Source organism: Terrapene carolina, unplaced genomic scaffold (genome assembly GCF_002925995.2).
Source record: "Terrapene carolina triunguis isolate 2854851 unplaced genomic scaffold, T_m_triunguis-2.0 Scaffold62, whole genome shotgun sequence".
Classification (NCBI taxonomy): Eukaryota; Metazoa; Chordata; order Testudines; family Emydidae; genus Terrapene; species Terrapene triunguis.
In genome coordinates this window covers 53,842,921-53,859,804 of record NW_020664413.1, presented here as the reverse complement: position 1 = coordinate 53,859,804, position 16,884 = coordinate 53,842,921, and the positions used below count along the sequence as shown (strand labels likewise).

The 16,884-nt window shown below is 42.1% G+C and overlaps 1 protein-coding gene across 3 annotated transcripts in view; it reads left to right on the top strand.

The window, feature by feature from the left end:
- Positions 1 to 2,070: 2,070 nt before the first annotated feature.
- The window catches only part of SF3B1 (splicing factor 3b subunit 1), a 43,024-nt gene continuing 28,210 nt past the window's right edge, over positions 2,071 to 16,884 (top strand). For all 3 annotated transcript variants that reach the window (XM_026647645.2, XM_024195296.2, XM_024195297.3), the window contains exons 1-3: positions 2,071 to 2,159; positions 15,005 to 15,171; positions 16,534 to 16,635. In XM_026647645.2, the coding sequence (XP_026503430.1) occupies positions 2,132 to 2,159; positions 15,005 to 15,171; positions 16,534 to 16,635 (297 nt within the window). In that variant the 5' untranslated portion in view covers positions 2,071 to 2,131. The remainder of the gene's footprint in view (positions 2,160 to 15,004; positions 15,172 to 16,533; positions 16,636 to 16,884) is intronic.

Sequence of the window (16,884 nt, the reverse complement as noted above, 5' to 3'; positions counted from 1 at the left end):
TGGGTTGGTGTTTCTGTGGTGTGGTGTGTAGTTGCTGGTGAGTATTTGCTTCAGGTTGGGGGGTTGTCTGTAAGCGAGGACTGGTCTGCCTCCCAAGGTCTGTGAGAGTGAAGGATCATTTTCCAGGATAGGTTGTAGATCGTGGATAATGCGCCGGAGAGGTTTTAGCTGGGGGCTGTATGTGATGGCCAGTGGTGTTCTGTTATTGTCCTTGTTGGGCCTGTCCTGTAGTAGGTAATTTCTGGGTACGTCTCCTTTCATGCTTCTTTATAATATATTAATTTTAATTTGAGAAAATCCACTTAATATGTTTCTGAGTTTAGTTAAGGTTTCTTTCAAGCCTCTCCAGCCAAGGCAGCCCAAAGGAACATACGGAATTAGCATAATTCCTGAGTGCCCTACACAGTGTTTAGCAATCACTTTTGTGGCTGCAATGACCAGCTGCTGTAGCCACATTGAGAAGGATTTGCAGGCAGTTTGGGTCAGATTTTTACAGGAGTTAGGCACTGAGGAACTTTTTGAAAATCCCACTAAGTACCTATCTGCATCTTTGGGTGCCTAAATACCCTTTATAAATACCCGCATAAATCAGGAGTAACTCCAGATAAATCAGTGGAACTGCACTACTGCAAAACTAGCAAATAAGATCAGACTTGGACAACATGACTTTTCACAAAAAAACCCCCAAACTCTTAAACATTACAGAAATCATGGTGGTGACACACTGCTGCCCATACTCGTAAGTAATAATGCTCCTGTATTCTAAAGTAGCAGCCTCAAACACTGCTACTTTCAGTAGTTACTGCAGGATCATCATCAGATCAGCATCCGAAGAAGTGAGGTTTTTACTCACGAAAGCTTATGCCCAAATAAATCTGTTAGTCTTTAAGGTACCACCAGACTCCTTGTTGTTTTAGTGATAGATAGAGTAGATCCGATGTCTAGCCAAGCCGTTTCAGGGTTATGCTGATTTCCTGTGCTGTGGGTTTTGGGCCTGCTTGCAGGTCCCAGGCAGAGCAATCGTGTTGCCACACTGTGCTATGGTGCTATGTCATTCCAGTCAGCACATTGGCACTCAGGTGGAACTCTGTCACAGTTTGAGGATAAATTGACACTTTCTTGGCATGGTGCCACAATCTCCTAGCACTGTGAAAGGCAAAGGAACAGCTGCCACCAATAGCATGGACATCACTCAACCTGGGGGAGAATACATAGCATTCCCTATATTCCTGATCCACCATCTTGTGCTCCAGAATGTTTTTTTAAAAACGTCTGTAGCTCTTATTGTTATGAAGATAGGCTTACTTTATATTTTGGAAGTTAACTGATTCAGTGACTTCTGCCTCCGTTTTCTGGACCTGAGACAATATCTTTGAGGGATGTGAACTGCCTCATTAATCTCAGTGAGGTTTTAACTCAGAGATCTAATTGTGAGAATTAAAATGTCAGCGTTAACTGTCTCGCTGCTTCTCAAAGCGGGTAAGAAAGGAGAAAAGGCCCATGCAATGAATATCCGCACACTTTGCTGTGAGTGACAGCACATTGTCGTGCCAGGCCCGGGGGGGGGTCCAGAGAGCACCCCACTCTGTCATCTCCAGAATCAGGGAGGAACGCCGCCGGGCAGCACACAGCCGGGCACCCAGGCTCCATGGGCGAGCCCAGCAGGACAGCCGAGCCCCGCCACGCAGCGCAGCAAGCGTTGACATGGGCACAGCGTCCTGTGAGCCGCATCTGGCTCTGGCATCCCCACTGGGCGGAGCTAGGAAAAGCTCCACCCAGCGCTGAGCCCGCAGGAGGGGGCTGCCTGTCACGGTACAGTGAAGCCAAACACGCTGAGGGTAACAGGCAAACGTGTGTGTGGGGGGGGGGCGCTACAAAGAATCGTCCCCTTAGCCTCCCCCGGGCGCTGTCTCACGCCCGCGAGGCCCAGCACTGCGCCTGCGCAACTGTCGCCCCCCCCCCCCGTCAACGCAACCGCACTTGCGCAGTGAGTCTCTGTCGCCTCGGGCCGTCGCTAGCTGACGTACATTGCGCCTGCGCAGTGAGTCTCCCCTCCCTCCGCCCCTCGTAGCGGAAGTGGCTGGGGACTGGGAGCTCCAGTTCCGTCTCGGTGTTGTTCGCGCTGCACAAAATGGCGAAGATCGCCAAGACCCACGAAGGTGAGAAACGGAGCCACCCCCGCTCGGGTGCGCGCGCCTTGTTGCCCCCGTGCACCCCGTCGCTGGGCCCGGTTGACCGTGTGGGGAGCGGCGCAGGCCGCGGCGAGCGGTGGGTGGAGGAGCGGGCGAGTGGGCAGGGCCTGTGTGTAATGGCGTCTCTGCCTGCGTCTGCTCCAGGCCCCCCCCCCCACCCCGGTCTGGCCTTGCCTGGCACCATCCGGGCCGCCCCGCCGCGGGAGAGCGGCGATGGGTAGCGGCGGGCGCCGAGCGAGGAGAGCGGGGGTGGTGGACCCGGTAACCCGGGGGCGGGCGGAAAGGGGCACGAAGGCGACGCGGGGGGTGGCGGGAGCGGCTGCACTTCGTTTTCTGAAGGTGACGTCTGGCCCGCGAGCCCCCGGTCCGCCTTGGGTCGGAGCCCGGCTCTGTCCTGCGCAGTCGCCTTCCCGGTTCCGTGTGGAAGCGAGCCATGTGCGGATCCAGTCTGGATGTGATTCAATGACGGAAACTCCGCCTCGCTCCCCAGGCTCTCTCCGTGTTCCCATTCTCGTTGCCTTCCATTTAGAAATACAAACACGGGTTATTGTCTCCTACTGACTAAAAAGTGTGGTGGTATTCCCGCGTTACAGATGGCAAGTCCGGAAACACTTATTAAATACTGCATGTTACAATTTACTATCCTTCCACACCAGAGACTGGGAATTGGTAACACTAGTTGATCTTCTTGCGTAGTCTCTTTTTCGCTTGACCTCCTCCATATCAATAGTATTTATTTTGTAATAAAGTAGTTAATACTGGGTTGCTAGGGAGAATAGAGACACTTGTTACTTATAAAGTGCCCAGGTGTGACGTTGTTCCTGAAATACTGTTAGCCACTCTGCCCAAGTGAGGTTATACAGTAATCTGTCCTGATGAGAGCCCAATTCTACATGGTAGGAGCACCGTTGACTTCATTGAGGCTCTGAGTGGGTGTAAAAGGATCTCTTCAAGCACAGTCAGTTGCAGGATTGGGCCCTTAACTTGTCATTATAGTAACTGCTGTTATAAAAGGTTTATTTGGGTTATTTGTAGCCAGATTCATTTCCCCAACTGAGCATATGCAAAAATTGCCTTGCCAGAATATGTCTGCAATACTTCCTACTCCTGAAACCGCTTTAAAACTAATTGTGAGATAACTGATAGAACAAGGGCACTTAGTAGTCCACCACACATAAACAATTTCTATTTGAATGCATCATACATGACTCAAATGAAGGGTGTTGATCTGCCAGGATTTGTCTGTACTACCAGACTTCATAACCATAATTTACTAGTGCAGCTCCACTGATGGTTGTGATGGTGGACCCTGTAATGTAGACAGGGTGCATATGTTACTACTGAATTATTTTTGCAAATGATGAATTAGTTACAAAGCTTTCTACTTCAGAGGAACTCCTGTGCATGAATGCTAGCTCTTGGGAGCTCTTAATAGTTCACAAGAGCTGCAGATCTAGTTCCAGTTTGGGGGACAAGGCACAGGAAAGCTTACATTATTTTGTCAGAGAAGCTCTCTTTTTCTAAAGTTTGCAATGAGTTTGTGCACTGTAGTATATATGACATTTATTCAGGTGAAGTGATCTTGCAATTTTTCCACCTTCCTCTGCAGCATGGGGTGCAGGTCATTTGTTGGGATTATCTAGGTAGATCTAACTTAATTAGTTCCTGGTCATTTCAGAGGCCTTGGACATTGGTGCACCTCAATCCCTCCTATTGTCTCTCTGTGGGCTGTAATACCTTGGTCTAATTTCAGTTATTGGGAGTAGTGTATGGATGCTGGGGTGATGTTGGTGGCCTATGAATGTACAGGATGTCAGACTGAATAATCTGATGATCCCTTTTGGCCTTAAACTCTATGACAGTATGGCCATGTCTACACTATGGGGACTATAGCAGCATGGTTACAGCGCTGTAGCCATGCCAGCATAGGTCCACAGTGTAGATGCAGCATACAGTGACGGAAGGGGGTTTTCTGTCACTTTAGGAATGCCACCTCTCTGCTGTGGGTTTGGTCAGCATAGGTGCAGCACTCAGGGTTGTGGATTGTTCAAACCCCTGAGTACGGTAGGTGTGTCAATCTACATTTTAAGTATAGATAAGGCCTATCATTGTGCAGAGAATCTGAGTATTCTGTGGGTTGCCAGGGCCACTGAGTTTCTTCGGTGTGTTGTCTGTGCTACCAGACTTCATAACCATAATTTACCAAAAATGGTAACAATACAAATATAAATTCCAGTCTTGCAAGCATGCACATGCTTAATTTAACCAGCTTCATACTCCATTGGCCTTAAAGGGACTATGGACTAAGCATGAGCATGTTTGCAGGGTTGGTTAGTCTAACTGCCAAGGTGTTAGCATTGGATCACAAATGAATCAACATGAATAACCACATTCGTGTTTTGGAAAAACTTTTTGGTAGTGTGTTCAGTGTTACAATGGCAGAGTGTTGTAGTATATAGCTAAATGTTCCAAGAAGGATGTCTGAGAAAAAAAATGTATCATAAAGCAATTTTCCAGGGATCAGAACAGAGAGATTAACAGCTTCAAATTCTTATTGTCAACTGGATAATTTAAAGGGAAGCTGTCAGGTATAATTATTTTGCTTATGTATGAGCACCTAAAAGGGATTCGCTAGAAACAAAAGTGAAACTGAATAATTGTGCTCAATGTCCAAACTAAGGCTTTGTCTATGCTATGGACCTTACAGAGGCACAGCTGTACCGCTGTAAGGTCTCCCATGTAGCTGCTCTTTGCCAGCAGGCCCCTGCCAGCATAATTAAACTACCCCTAATGAGCAGCATTAGCTGTGTTGGCAATTTTTTTTTTTTTTTACAACCCCGACCAACAAAAGTTTTACCGACAAAACTGGTAGTGTAGACAAAGTCTAACTGAAGTAGACAAAAAATAAACAGTGAATTGGGAAAAGTAAATTATTTCTTTAATATAATATATTAATACCGGGCCAGATTCTTATACCTTTTCTCACATTGAATAGTACCTTACGCCACAAGCAGTCAACTGAAGTAAATGGAGCTGTTTGTGGCGTAAGGTACTACCAATGTGAATTCGGTTATCACATTCTAGCCCACGTGGAAAAAAAAGTGCTTTGTCTAAATTATTTTTAACTTGAAGATATCAGTTGTATTTGTAAAGACTCAGTGCTCAATACCTGTTTTTCTAGCTAAATCATACTCATGATACTATGTTTTGTTTAAATACCATGGTTTATAAAAGTTACAAAATAGGGTGAAATGCAGAAAAGGAAGAATTAATACTTTCATGTTGTCAGATATTATAATTTTCTTCTTCAATATTAAAAGCGAAGAAAGAATTGGAATGCAGTTTTCTTTTGAGAAAAGTATAGTTCCTCTTCAGACTTAAATTAACAATTCTATATATTTATATTAAGGTCCCAAATCAGTAAAGCACTTAAGCAAATGTTTTGCTGAATTGGGCCTGAGATGATTATCATTTAATTTTGCCAGGATTTTTCAAGATAAATAGAAAGTCACCAAGCTCATTAACTGCCTTTAAATAAGCCTTTTAACTGATCTTAAACTAAAGTCTTTACTGCCTAGCATAGTACTTTTAAAATATGCAATCATGCTACCTGTCTTTGATTTCCTACACTAAGCGGGGTTGTGTCTGATCAGGAGTTGTATGAGTGATCTCTACAAAAAACACTTGCTGTAGCTTACCTCTGCGGTGTTGATTGAGCTTTTCCTTTTAAAGGGGTGTCTTCACTAGACTCTCTTGCCACAAAACTTTCACTATTGCTACAACATGTTCAATTCTATTGGTGGTAGAACTGATAAGGTTCCAGAGGGTTGTTTTAAGCACTGTCACACAAACTGATTTACACAACATAGTCCGTAAGACGTGACAGATATTGATGCCTTGGTTATTTGAGTGATATCATGGTGTAACTGAACCACTGGTAATGATGGGAAATTTTTGCAGCCTGTTCCTGTTGAAAACAAACAGTTGTGTGGGTACACAAGGAATGCAGAATTGGGGCCTAAATCAATGCTGACCTTATACTAAGAGGCACTGTGGTGTTTTAGTTACTGTCTTTTTGGAAAGAGAGAAACTACTATTCTGCTGTGAAAAATACCATAAAAGTGGCATGGTGAGGTTCCATAGTCATTGTATCTCAATGATTCCATATCAGATTTGCTCACAATTAAAATCCATTTTTCTATCCAGCAGCCCTGAAAACTGCACCTGAGCCCTCAGACTGGGTTCTTTAATTCTCAGACATGGTAACCAGTTATAAGGATTTGTCAGGTCAAATTATTCCCTCAGTTGCATATGTACAAATATTCCATTGTAATGCCTACCATAATTTGACCTGTGGTGTTTTTTAATTATTAGTGACAGTGTGTGAGAGGAAAGGAATCCAGCTTTGATTTCCGATCTGATTTTGAGTTTGTAGAGCTGACAGATACAGTTAAAAAGATCTTTTTTTCTAAACTAAGCCGTTTTTAGGTGGAATCAGTGACCCACTATAAACCTGGAATCCTAAAAGGCCATTTTCAGACACACTTCAAAGTTAGCTTGATTTGACTCTGTGTTTCTATGTGGCCCAAGATTCCAGATTTTAAAATAAGTTTTACAAAACCTAATATTAGTAGCTTTTAATGAAAATAAAGTTTTAGACACCAGGTTGGGTCACAAATCCTGTAAAATTTTTAAAACTTAACAGTTTTTAATTTAGTTTTAAAAATTTTACAGGATTTGTGACCCAGCCTAGTGTCTAAAGCAAGATAACTGGAAAATAAATCTGACAAATCCATTCATCCTGGAAAGTAGAAATGAAATGAAGAGTGATAATAAAGAACACAAATAGTGAAAGGTTTAAAAAAATCCTTTCAGCTTTAATTATCCTAAAATGATATACCAGCTGACAGTGCTTCTTAAAAATTGATCATTAGACCACTTATGGTCATTACAAATGTTTATGGGATTTCTGCAAGTGTGGGGTATAAACTCAGTGTTCTGGTCAAGTATTGGGTTTTGTAATTGTTTGGCCTGCTGAAATTGCCTCCTCCAGTTTTGATCAGATAATGTCTTAAAAATCTCTCTATTGAAATGAAGTACAATAGGAGTACAAATACAGCCAGACGTTTTGTGGGGATTTCTGTCCTCTTTGCTGATGAATCCACATCTTTGCTATCACTGTGACGTATTTTGAGTAATTGTAATATTAAATTATAATTGCAAATTTAATTCTTGGTGTGGCATTATAAATGGCAGGCGCACACTATAATCCCATTTACAATTATAGCCTCTAACAGTTCTAGGGACAAATAGTTTCTTATTTCTTGTTTGCTGGTTTGGTTGGGAATATAATGGAGTTGCACGTTTGAGTCTTCGGGAGGTAGTGAATGTCTGGCATTGTTATAGTTTTATTATCACTCTAGTTGATTTAGGGCCTGATCCTGCTTACATTGAAGATAGTGGCAAAGCTCCCATTCATTTCATTGGGAGGTGGCAGAGTGTGGGTATATATGCGATTAGTGTGTTGGGGCATCACTCAGAGGGCAGAGTTAAAGTTGCATGGACATGTACCATAACTCTGTATATCCTGCTTTCCAGAAGTTTGAGTTTGCCGAACTTGAATTGCTGGAATGGCATGAGATACCACTGGGCAACCTTAACTCCGTGTTAACAAAGTCCTTTGTCAATGAATTTCTTAGGTTTTTTTGTTTTTTTTTTTTAAACAGAAAAATGTTGTTGGTAGGAGTTAGTGGTCATTTAGGCAGTTGTAATGTGTGTAGTTGAAATGCTACTTCTGCCAGGTAATGATAATACTTAGCTCTTATATAGCACTTTTCATCAGTAGATTTCAAAGAACTTTACCAAGGAGAAAAATATCATGATCTCCATTGCACAAATAGGGAAAGTGAGGCCCAGAGCAGTGAAGTGAGTTGGCCAAGGTGAGCCAGCATGCTAGTGGCAGAATGGGAATAGAACCCAGACTTTCTGAGTTCCAGTCCATTGTTCACCCCATAGGCCACATGGTTGCTATGTGATTCCTGAGTGCCCCACCCCCCATACACTTTGTTATAGTCGAGTGGGATAATGGTTGTACTTTGAAATGTTTGGAATGTATGCTTACGGGGTCAGTGAGAAAAATCTGACATGGTTTATGTCTAAAAAAAGCTTGATGGTTTTATTACATGCTAGTTACAGTAACTTCAAGTGAGTGAGAGAAGACTGGTGTGTTTCCCTCCTGCCCTGCAAGGTACATCCCACCACTGCCATTTCTAGCTTACCTTCCCTTTGCTGTCCCATTAAGCCATTCACGGACCAGATGTGTACAGAAAACATTGGTAGAATCTGTGAACCTTAATACAAGCTGTTTTTTTCAGATGGACTGTATCTCAGGAACCTCTTGCTCAAATGACCCAAAATTTGGATAACTAAGCCAAATTTCATGAGTAAGCATGTGTATTTTAGATCACTTAGAATAATCACCCTTTAAACAGAAAAGTCTTCTCAATCTTAACAGCTGAAGAGGTGGTGCTCCACTATAATATGTTATGAAACTAATCATCAGCGACTGCTTTGCTGTATCCAGCTTTCCAGCACAGGATAATCAAGAAAGAATAGGAGGCTCTGAGAAGTGTGAAGTAGTCTATTGATCTCAATGTTTTAGCTCTCAGGAGAGCACCCCATGGAGATGAATGCAGCCTGAAACAGTAGCTCTGACGGGTGTGAACTTGTGTGTTCATCTGAGACCTTATCTACACTACAAAATTATGTCAACCTATATTACGTCGGCATACAGCTGCTGCAGTAATTAAATTGCTTTTGCATGCCCACACTATGCTCCTTGTGTCTAGGGTAACCAGATGTCCTGATATTAGGAACTTTGTCTTATATATGCAATTGTATCCCTCGCCCTCTTGCCCCGGAAAAAAGTGTCCCAGTTTTTCACACTTGCTATCTGGTCACCCTACTTGTGTCAGCGGTACACGTCTTCATTAGCAGCACTTGCATCGATGCAGATAGCAGTGTGCATAGGTAGCTATCCCACTGTGCAATGTGCCACCATCTAGTGCAGGGTGTTTTGGGAGGGTTTTGTAATGCCTCATGGGGCCAAACGAGTCAAGTAGGGGTGCTGGGAACATGATTTCAGCATCTCATAATGCAATGTTCTCCATCCCATAATGTTTTGTGCCTCTTTTCAAAATCCCCGCAAACCTGCACGTCCCTTCTTACTGTCTGCCATGTGTGTCAGAAGTATGGATCCTGCACAGCTCTACTATTCTGATGAGCACTGCGAGCATGGGGCACCTGATCTTGCAGTATTTGCAAAGCCACCAGGGGAGCTGCGGGGAACATGACGATTCCTTGGAGGCTAGATTTCTGTTGTAGATTTCATAGAAAGAAACAATTCAAAGTTATTGGCAGTATTCACGGAGCAGCTGCAGATGGTGGAGCGCTGGTTGTGGACCCGGTAAATGAGCACAGACTGTTGGGTTTGCACTGTTATGCAGGTTTTGGATAAGGAGCAGTAGCTGCAGAATTTTTGGATGCACAAGGCCACATTCCTGGATCTGTGTGCAGAGCCCTCCAGCAGTGACACCAAACTGAGATCTGCACTGACAGAGGAGGAGCAAGTGGTGATTGCTACTGATCTGTCAAAGGACTGTGATGCTGGGCAATGTGCAGAACATTATGGTTTTGCAGCAATGGGGTTTCCAAAATGCGGTGGAGCAATAGGAGATGCATGCTATCTATTTTGGCCCCAGACCACCTTGCCACAGAGTACATCAACATTCTGTGGTAATGCAAGCATTAGTGGATCACTGGGGACACTTTGCCAACATCAGTGTGGGCTGATCAGAGAAGGTGCATGACCTACGCATCTTTAAGAACACAGGTTCTGGTCAGAAAGCTGCAAGCAGAGACTTTCTTTCCAGATTGGTAGATTACCATTGGGGATGTTGAAATCCCAATAGTGATCCTGGGAGACACAGCCTACCCCTTACTCCCATGGCTCAGGAAGCTGTGCACCAGCTGCTTCAACAGTTCCAAGGAGTGCTTCAATTACAGGCTCAGCAGATGCAGAATGACAGTTGAATGTGCCACTGGCTGTTTGAAAGGTTGTTGGTGCTGTCTACTGACAAGATTGAAACTCAGTGAAAAAAAATCCCAATAGTTCTAGCTGCCTGCTGTGTCCTGCATAATATCTATGAAGCAAAGGGGGGGAAGTTTCTGCCTGGGTGCTGAGGGAGGGAACACGAAGGTAGAATGACTGTCTCCTGATTTTGAGCACCTGGATACCAGAGCAGTAAGAAGAGCTCAAACTAGAGCTATTTGGTGCACCGAGGCTTTGGCTATGTCTACACTACGGTGGTAAATTGACCTACACTATGCAACTCCAGCTACATACCTTAGGTTGAGTTACCACGGGATCTACACCACGGAGGGTTGACGGGAGAAAATCTCCCGTCGACTTACCTTACTCTTCTTGTCAGGGGTAGAGTACAGGGGTTGACTGGAGAGTGATCTGCAGTCGATTTGGCGGGTCTTCACTAGACCCGCTAAATCGACGCCATTGGATCAGTCTCAGAGCATCTAGGAGTCTAGTACAGGCCACCTAACCAGATGGAAGAGGTGGATGAGGCTTTTTTAAACAACTAACAAAATCATCCAAAGCCCAAGATTTGGTGGTGATGGGGGACTTCAACTATCCAAATATATGTTGGGAAAATAACACAGCGGGGCACAGACTATCCAACAAATTCTTGGACTGCATTGCAGACAACTTTTTATTTCAGAAGGTTGAAAAGCTACTGGGGGGAAGCTGTTCTAGACTTGATTTTAACAAATAGGGAGGAACTCATTGAGAATTTGAAAGTAGAAGGCAGCTTGGGTGAAAGTGATCATGAAATCATAGAGTTTGCAATTCTAAGGAAGGGTAGAAGGGAGTACAGCAAAATAGAGACAATGGATTTCAGGAAGGCGGATTTTGGTAAGCTCAGAGAGCTGATAGGTAAGGTCCCATGGGAATCCAGACTGAGGGGAAAAACAACTGAGGAGAGTTGGCAGTTTTTCAAAGGGACACTATTAAGGGCCCAAAAGCAAGCTATTCTGCTGGTTAGGAAAGATAGAAAATGTGGCAAAAGACCACCTTGGCTTAACCACAAGATCTTGCATGATCTAAAAAATAAAAAGGAGTCATAAAAAAAATGGAAAATAGGACAGATTACAAAGGATGAATATAGGCAAACAACACAGGAATGCAGGGGCAAGATTAGAAAGGCAAAGGCACAAAATGAGCTCAAACTAGCTACAGGAATAAAGGGAAACAAGAAGACTTTTTATCAATACATTAGAAGCAAGAGGAAGACCAAAGACAGGGTAGGCCCACTGCTCAGTGAAGAGGGAGAAACAGTAACAGGAAACTTGGAAATGGCAGAGATGCTTAATGACTTCTTTGTTTCGGTCTTCACCGAAAAGTCTGAAGAAATGCCTAACATAGTGAATGCTAATGGGAAGGGGGTAGGTTTAGCAGATAAAATAAAAAAAGAACAAGTTAAAAATCACTTAGAAAAATTAGATGCCTGCAAGTCAGCAGAGCCTGATGAAATGCATCCTAGAATACTCAAGGAGCTAATAGAGGAGGTATCTGAGCCTCTAGCTATTATCTTTGGAAAATCATGGGAGACGGGAGAGATTCCAGAAGACTGGAAAAGGGCAAATATAGTGCCCATCTATAAAAAGGGAAATAAAAACAACCCAGGAAACTACAGACCAGTTAGTTTTTCTTTGCCAGGGAAGATAATGGAGCAAGTAATTAAGGAAATCATCTGCAAACACTTGGAAGGTGGTAAGGTGATAGGGAATAGCCAGCATGGATTTGTAAAGAACAAATCGTGTCAGACTAATCTGATAGCTTTCTTTGGTAGGATAACGAGTCTTGTGGATAAGGGAGAAGCTGTGGATGTGGTATACCTAGACTTTAGTAAGGCATTTGATACGGTCTCGCATGATATTCTTATCAATAAACTAGGCAAATACAACTTAGATGGGGCTACTAGAAGGTGGGTGCTAACTAACTGGCTGGATAACCGTACTCAGAGAGTTGTTATTAATGGTTCCCAATCCTGCTGGAAAGGCATAACAAGTGGGGTTGCGCAAGGGTCTGTTTTGGGACCGGCTCTGTTCAATATCTTCATTAACGACTTAGATATTGGCATAGAAAGTACGCTTATTAAGTTTGCGGATGATACCAAACTGGGAGGGATTGCAACTACTTTGGAGGACAGGGTCATAATTCAAAATGATCTGGACAAATTGGAGAAATGGTCTGAGGTAAACAGGATGAAGTTTAACAAAGACAAATGCAAAGTGCTCCACTTAGGAAGGAAAAATCAGTTTCACACATACAGAATGGGAAGAGACTGTCTAGGAAGGAGTACGGCAGAAAGGGATCTAGGGGTTACAGTGGACCACAAGCTAAACATGAGTCAACAGTGTGATGCTGTTGCAAAAAAAGCAAACGTGATTCTGGGATGTATTAACAGGTGTTTTGTGAGCAAGACACGAGAAGTCATTCCTCCGCTCTACTCTGCGCTGGTTAGGCCTCAACTGGAGTATTGTGTCCAGTTCTGGGCACCGCATTTCAAGAAAGATGTGGAGAAATTGGAGAGGGTCCAGAGAAGAGCAACAAGCATGATGAAAGGTCTTGAGAACATGACCTATGAAGGAAGGCTGAAAGAATTGGGTTTGTTTAGTTTGGAAAAGAGAAGACTGAGAGGGGACATGATAGCAGTTTTCAGGTATCTAAAAGGGTGTCATAACGAGGAGGGAGAAAACTTGTTCACCTTAGTCTCTAAGGATAGAACAAGAAGCAATGGGCTTAAACTGCAGCAAGGGAGGTTTAGGTTGGACATTAGGAAAAAGTTCCTAACTGTCAGGGTGGTTAAACACTGGAATAAATTGCCTAAGGAGGTTGTGGAATCTCCATCTCTGGAGATATTTAAGAGTAGGTTAGATAAATGTCTATCAGGGATGGTCTAGACAGTATTTGGTCCTGCCATGAGGGCAGGGGACTGGACTTGATGACCTCTCGAGGTCCCTTCCAGTCTCATTTCATTAATGAGCTCCAGTAATGTGTGCTGCTGTAGTGCACTCTGCCTGGCTCTTTTGCACCCTGGTATGAACCTTGTAATGAGTTCTGTCTGTATAGTAATATAACATTGTAAATGCACCTATTACTATTGTCTGTGAATGATGTCAGCCCTACCCAGCATATGTTGTGAACTAATAAAGATTAAGTTTCCAAAAATAGACTTTTATTCCATACCCATGCAAACAGATACATTTATAGCTGAATAAAACTTAATAAATAATGGGAAATGGGTTAGTGAGTGTCATTCACTAGCTAAGATAAATGTTGAACAGTTGAGGCCATTTTAGGCATGATCAGAACTTTGGTTTAATCCTTAGGTCTGCTCAAAAAGAATTGAAAATGTGTCAACCTTAAGAACAGACTTGGCGTAGGCTATATCTCAGGAACCCCCCAAATTTGTCTCACTTACCCAAACCCATGCCCTTCTGTGGCACACCAGTTTGCAAGGCATGCAGGTTTTAGAGAATTTAGAAGAGTTTACCTTTAGACAGAAAGGAGGTCTTAACTACAGCTCCACTGTAATTATTCACGAGGTAACTTTACACGTGGAATCCAGTTTTAATTATCTGAATTGAATAATTTATTAGAAGGGTTCTGATTATATTAACCAATTCAAGAAACGTTTGTATGAATACATTACATGCATTGAGGAATAGGATTAGTTTCTGCTGTCCAAATTTAAATTAGATTGCAAAATAAATATGGAAAATAATTTCCCCCAGAATATTTAGCAGAACAAAGAAATAATGTTAGCACTAGTTGTTATAAATAAGGATAAGATTTTGTCACAGATATTTTTAGTAAAAGTCATGGGCAGATCACGGGCAAAAAAGAAAAATTCATGGATCCCGTGACCTGGCCATGACTATTACTAAAAATATCCATGACAAAATGGGGATCTATGGGTCTCCACACCGCCTGCAGCCGGCAGCTGCGCAGGGGCTAGGAGCCGCCCGCAGTTCTGGGGGCCTGCGGTGGCCAGAAGCTTGGGGTCCCCGTCCCCCCCCTGCGGCCAGGACCTGTAGGGTTCCCCCACCGGCCCGGGAGCTTGGGGAATACCCTGCGGCAGCCAGGAGCTGTGGGGTACCCTGCTGCCCGCAGTGGCTTGGAGTTCTGGGGCCAGTGGGGGTACCCTGCGGTTCCTCCATGACTAAATAATAGCCTTAGTTATAAATAAACATGAACTATATCCTTTAAGTCACAGTATATGAAGTAGAACTATTATTTCAATTTAAGCAAAAATGTTTTGCAGTACATTTAGATATTGTTCTAATATAACTGTGCGTGAGAGATGCTACTACACCTCTACCCCGATATAATGCGACCCAATATAACATGAATTCGGATATAACGCGGTAAAGCAGCACTCTGGGGGGGGCAGGGCTGCGCGCTCTGGCGGATCAAAGCAAGTTCGATATAACGTGGTTTCACCTATAACGCGGTAAGATTTTTTGGCTCCCAAGGACAGCGTTATATCGGGGTAGAGGTGTATAAGAGGATCACTTTGGAATAGGGAGAAAAAAATCAGTCTTTTCTGTGTAATGTTAAATATTGCTATATTATTTGCTGGATTTTCTCAAAAGTCTCACCACTTATCATGCTTGTAAACTTTGCTTTGACAACAAACTAGATAAGAATACTAAAATTGATTATTTCTTCCTAGATATTGAAGCACAGATTCGAGAAATTCAAGGAAAAAAGGCTGCCCTTGATGAAGCTCAGGGAGTAGGCCTTGATTCCACAGGATACTATGATCAAGAGATTTATGGTGGCAGTGACAGCAGGTTTGCTGGATATGTGACTTCTATTGCAGCAACTGAACTAGAAGATGTAAGTGAAACGTATTATTTTGTTTAGGGAAAGCCGTCAAAATAATTCAGATTTTAATTTTGTTTCTGTGAGTATTTTTAAATTAGTCAAATAAAGAAAAAAACTAGCAGATTTCTTTACAGATTGAATATTTTAATCTTAAAATTTCAAACTAAGTAAAATTTAGAATTTTAATTTACATAGATTCTAAGAGTAAAAAGAGAGAAGAAAAGGGATTGTCTTTTTGCTGATATTTAACTCCTCTCCTCAATAATGTCCTTAAATAAAAGACTGTCAAAATATTCATTCCCAATGTTTACAAAGTTTAGGCAAATATTTTAAGTCATAACCAAAATTCTAGTTGTGTGAATAGTCACAAAACGCCTATTAACTCCTCTGACTATAAAGAAGTAGACCGTGTAGTTTAATAACCCAGGTATACTCTTTAAAAGAGTATATGGGCTAAGGAGAAGAGTAAACAAAACAAAAATTAAGCTGACACTTGTAATTCAAAAGTTGGTTACATAGTAGGTATTTTGATACTTGCTTACTAGTTTTTTTGTCAAGTGCTATTAGTTGTCATTAGAAGAGGTCAAAGGCTGCATTTAAAACAGACCTCCTAATGAAAGGGATAAAGTCAATTTAATACCTGTTTTGCAAATATTTCAGTTCAAATGGCTTACTTTTAATAGCTATTTAATAGTATTATTAAAACTGGCTACTGAACTGTAGTAGGGAATGTCTGTACTGAATATAGTTAGATTACTATATGTACAGTATATATATTGTAGGTACTTTCCACATGAGAATTTCTAATAATATTTTGTTTAGAATTCTGTTTTTGATTCAGTAGCTATTATTGAGTTGGCAGTTTCTTTATAAGTTTCTGATTCCTTCCAGCCCCCACCCCCAGGTTTCCCATCAGAATTCCCTCCTGAAATTTTGTCATTCACATAGCCATTTTCTTTTCAAAATTTCAGATTGAATTGCTTTACTGGGGATTGTGTAGAGTGGAGATTCTTTTTATTAGGTATATTACATGTCTCTGGCATTTTACCTTTCCAACAATTGATGTTGGAGATCATCTGGTATTTCTATTTAACAAGTATAGACAATTTACTTCATGCTTGGCAACATGTGGCAGAACACATGATGCCTGCACCTTGGCAAGCTATATTTTAATAACGTAGGTAGGATCATCTGCTCAGCAGTTGATTTTTTTGGAGTAAAACTGTACCTTTATAAGCAGGGGGATAAAGTATAAAGTAAATGTAGGTGGTTCTATTTCGATACAATATAGAAATCTGTAGCTATAAAATGTAAATCTTGCAACATGCAGTTTAAAATAATATATTTATCTTTCTGAAAATTTTGTTTTGACAGGATGATGATGACTACTCCTCTACAAGTTTGCTTGGTCAGAAGAAGCCAGGGTACCATGCTCCAGTGGCATTACTTAATGACATACCACAGTCAACTGAACAGGTGAATTTTCTTAAATTTATGAGTATAGAGGAAAGTCATTCTAGGTTTTTTGTGTAAGTGTTTTTGGTTTTTAGTAAAACATTTTACAATATATTATCTTAAAGTGGCTCCTGTAGCTTTTATGTTCCATATTTTTAAGACTTTAAAAGCCATTTGGAAAAATACATTAGTTCTTTCACTATGAAACTGGCAGTTTTATAATTACTAAAAAGAGGCTCAAGTGCTTGAAAATCGTCTTTATAAGGAGGA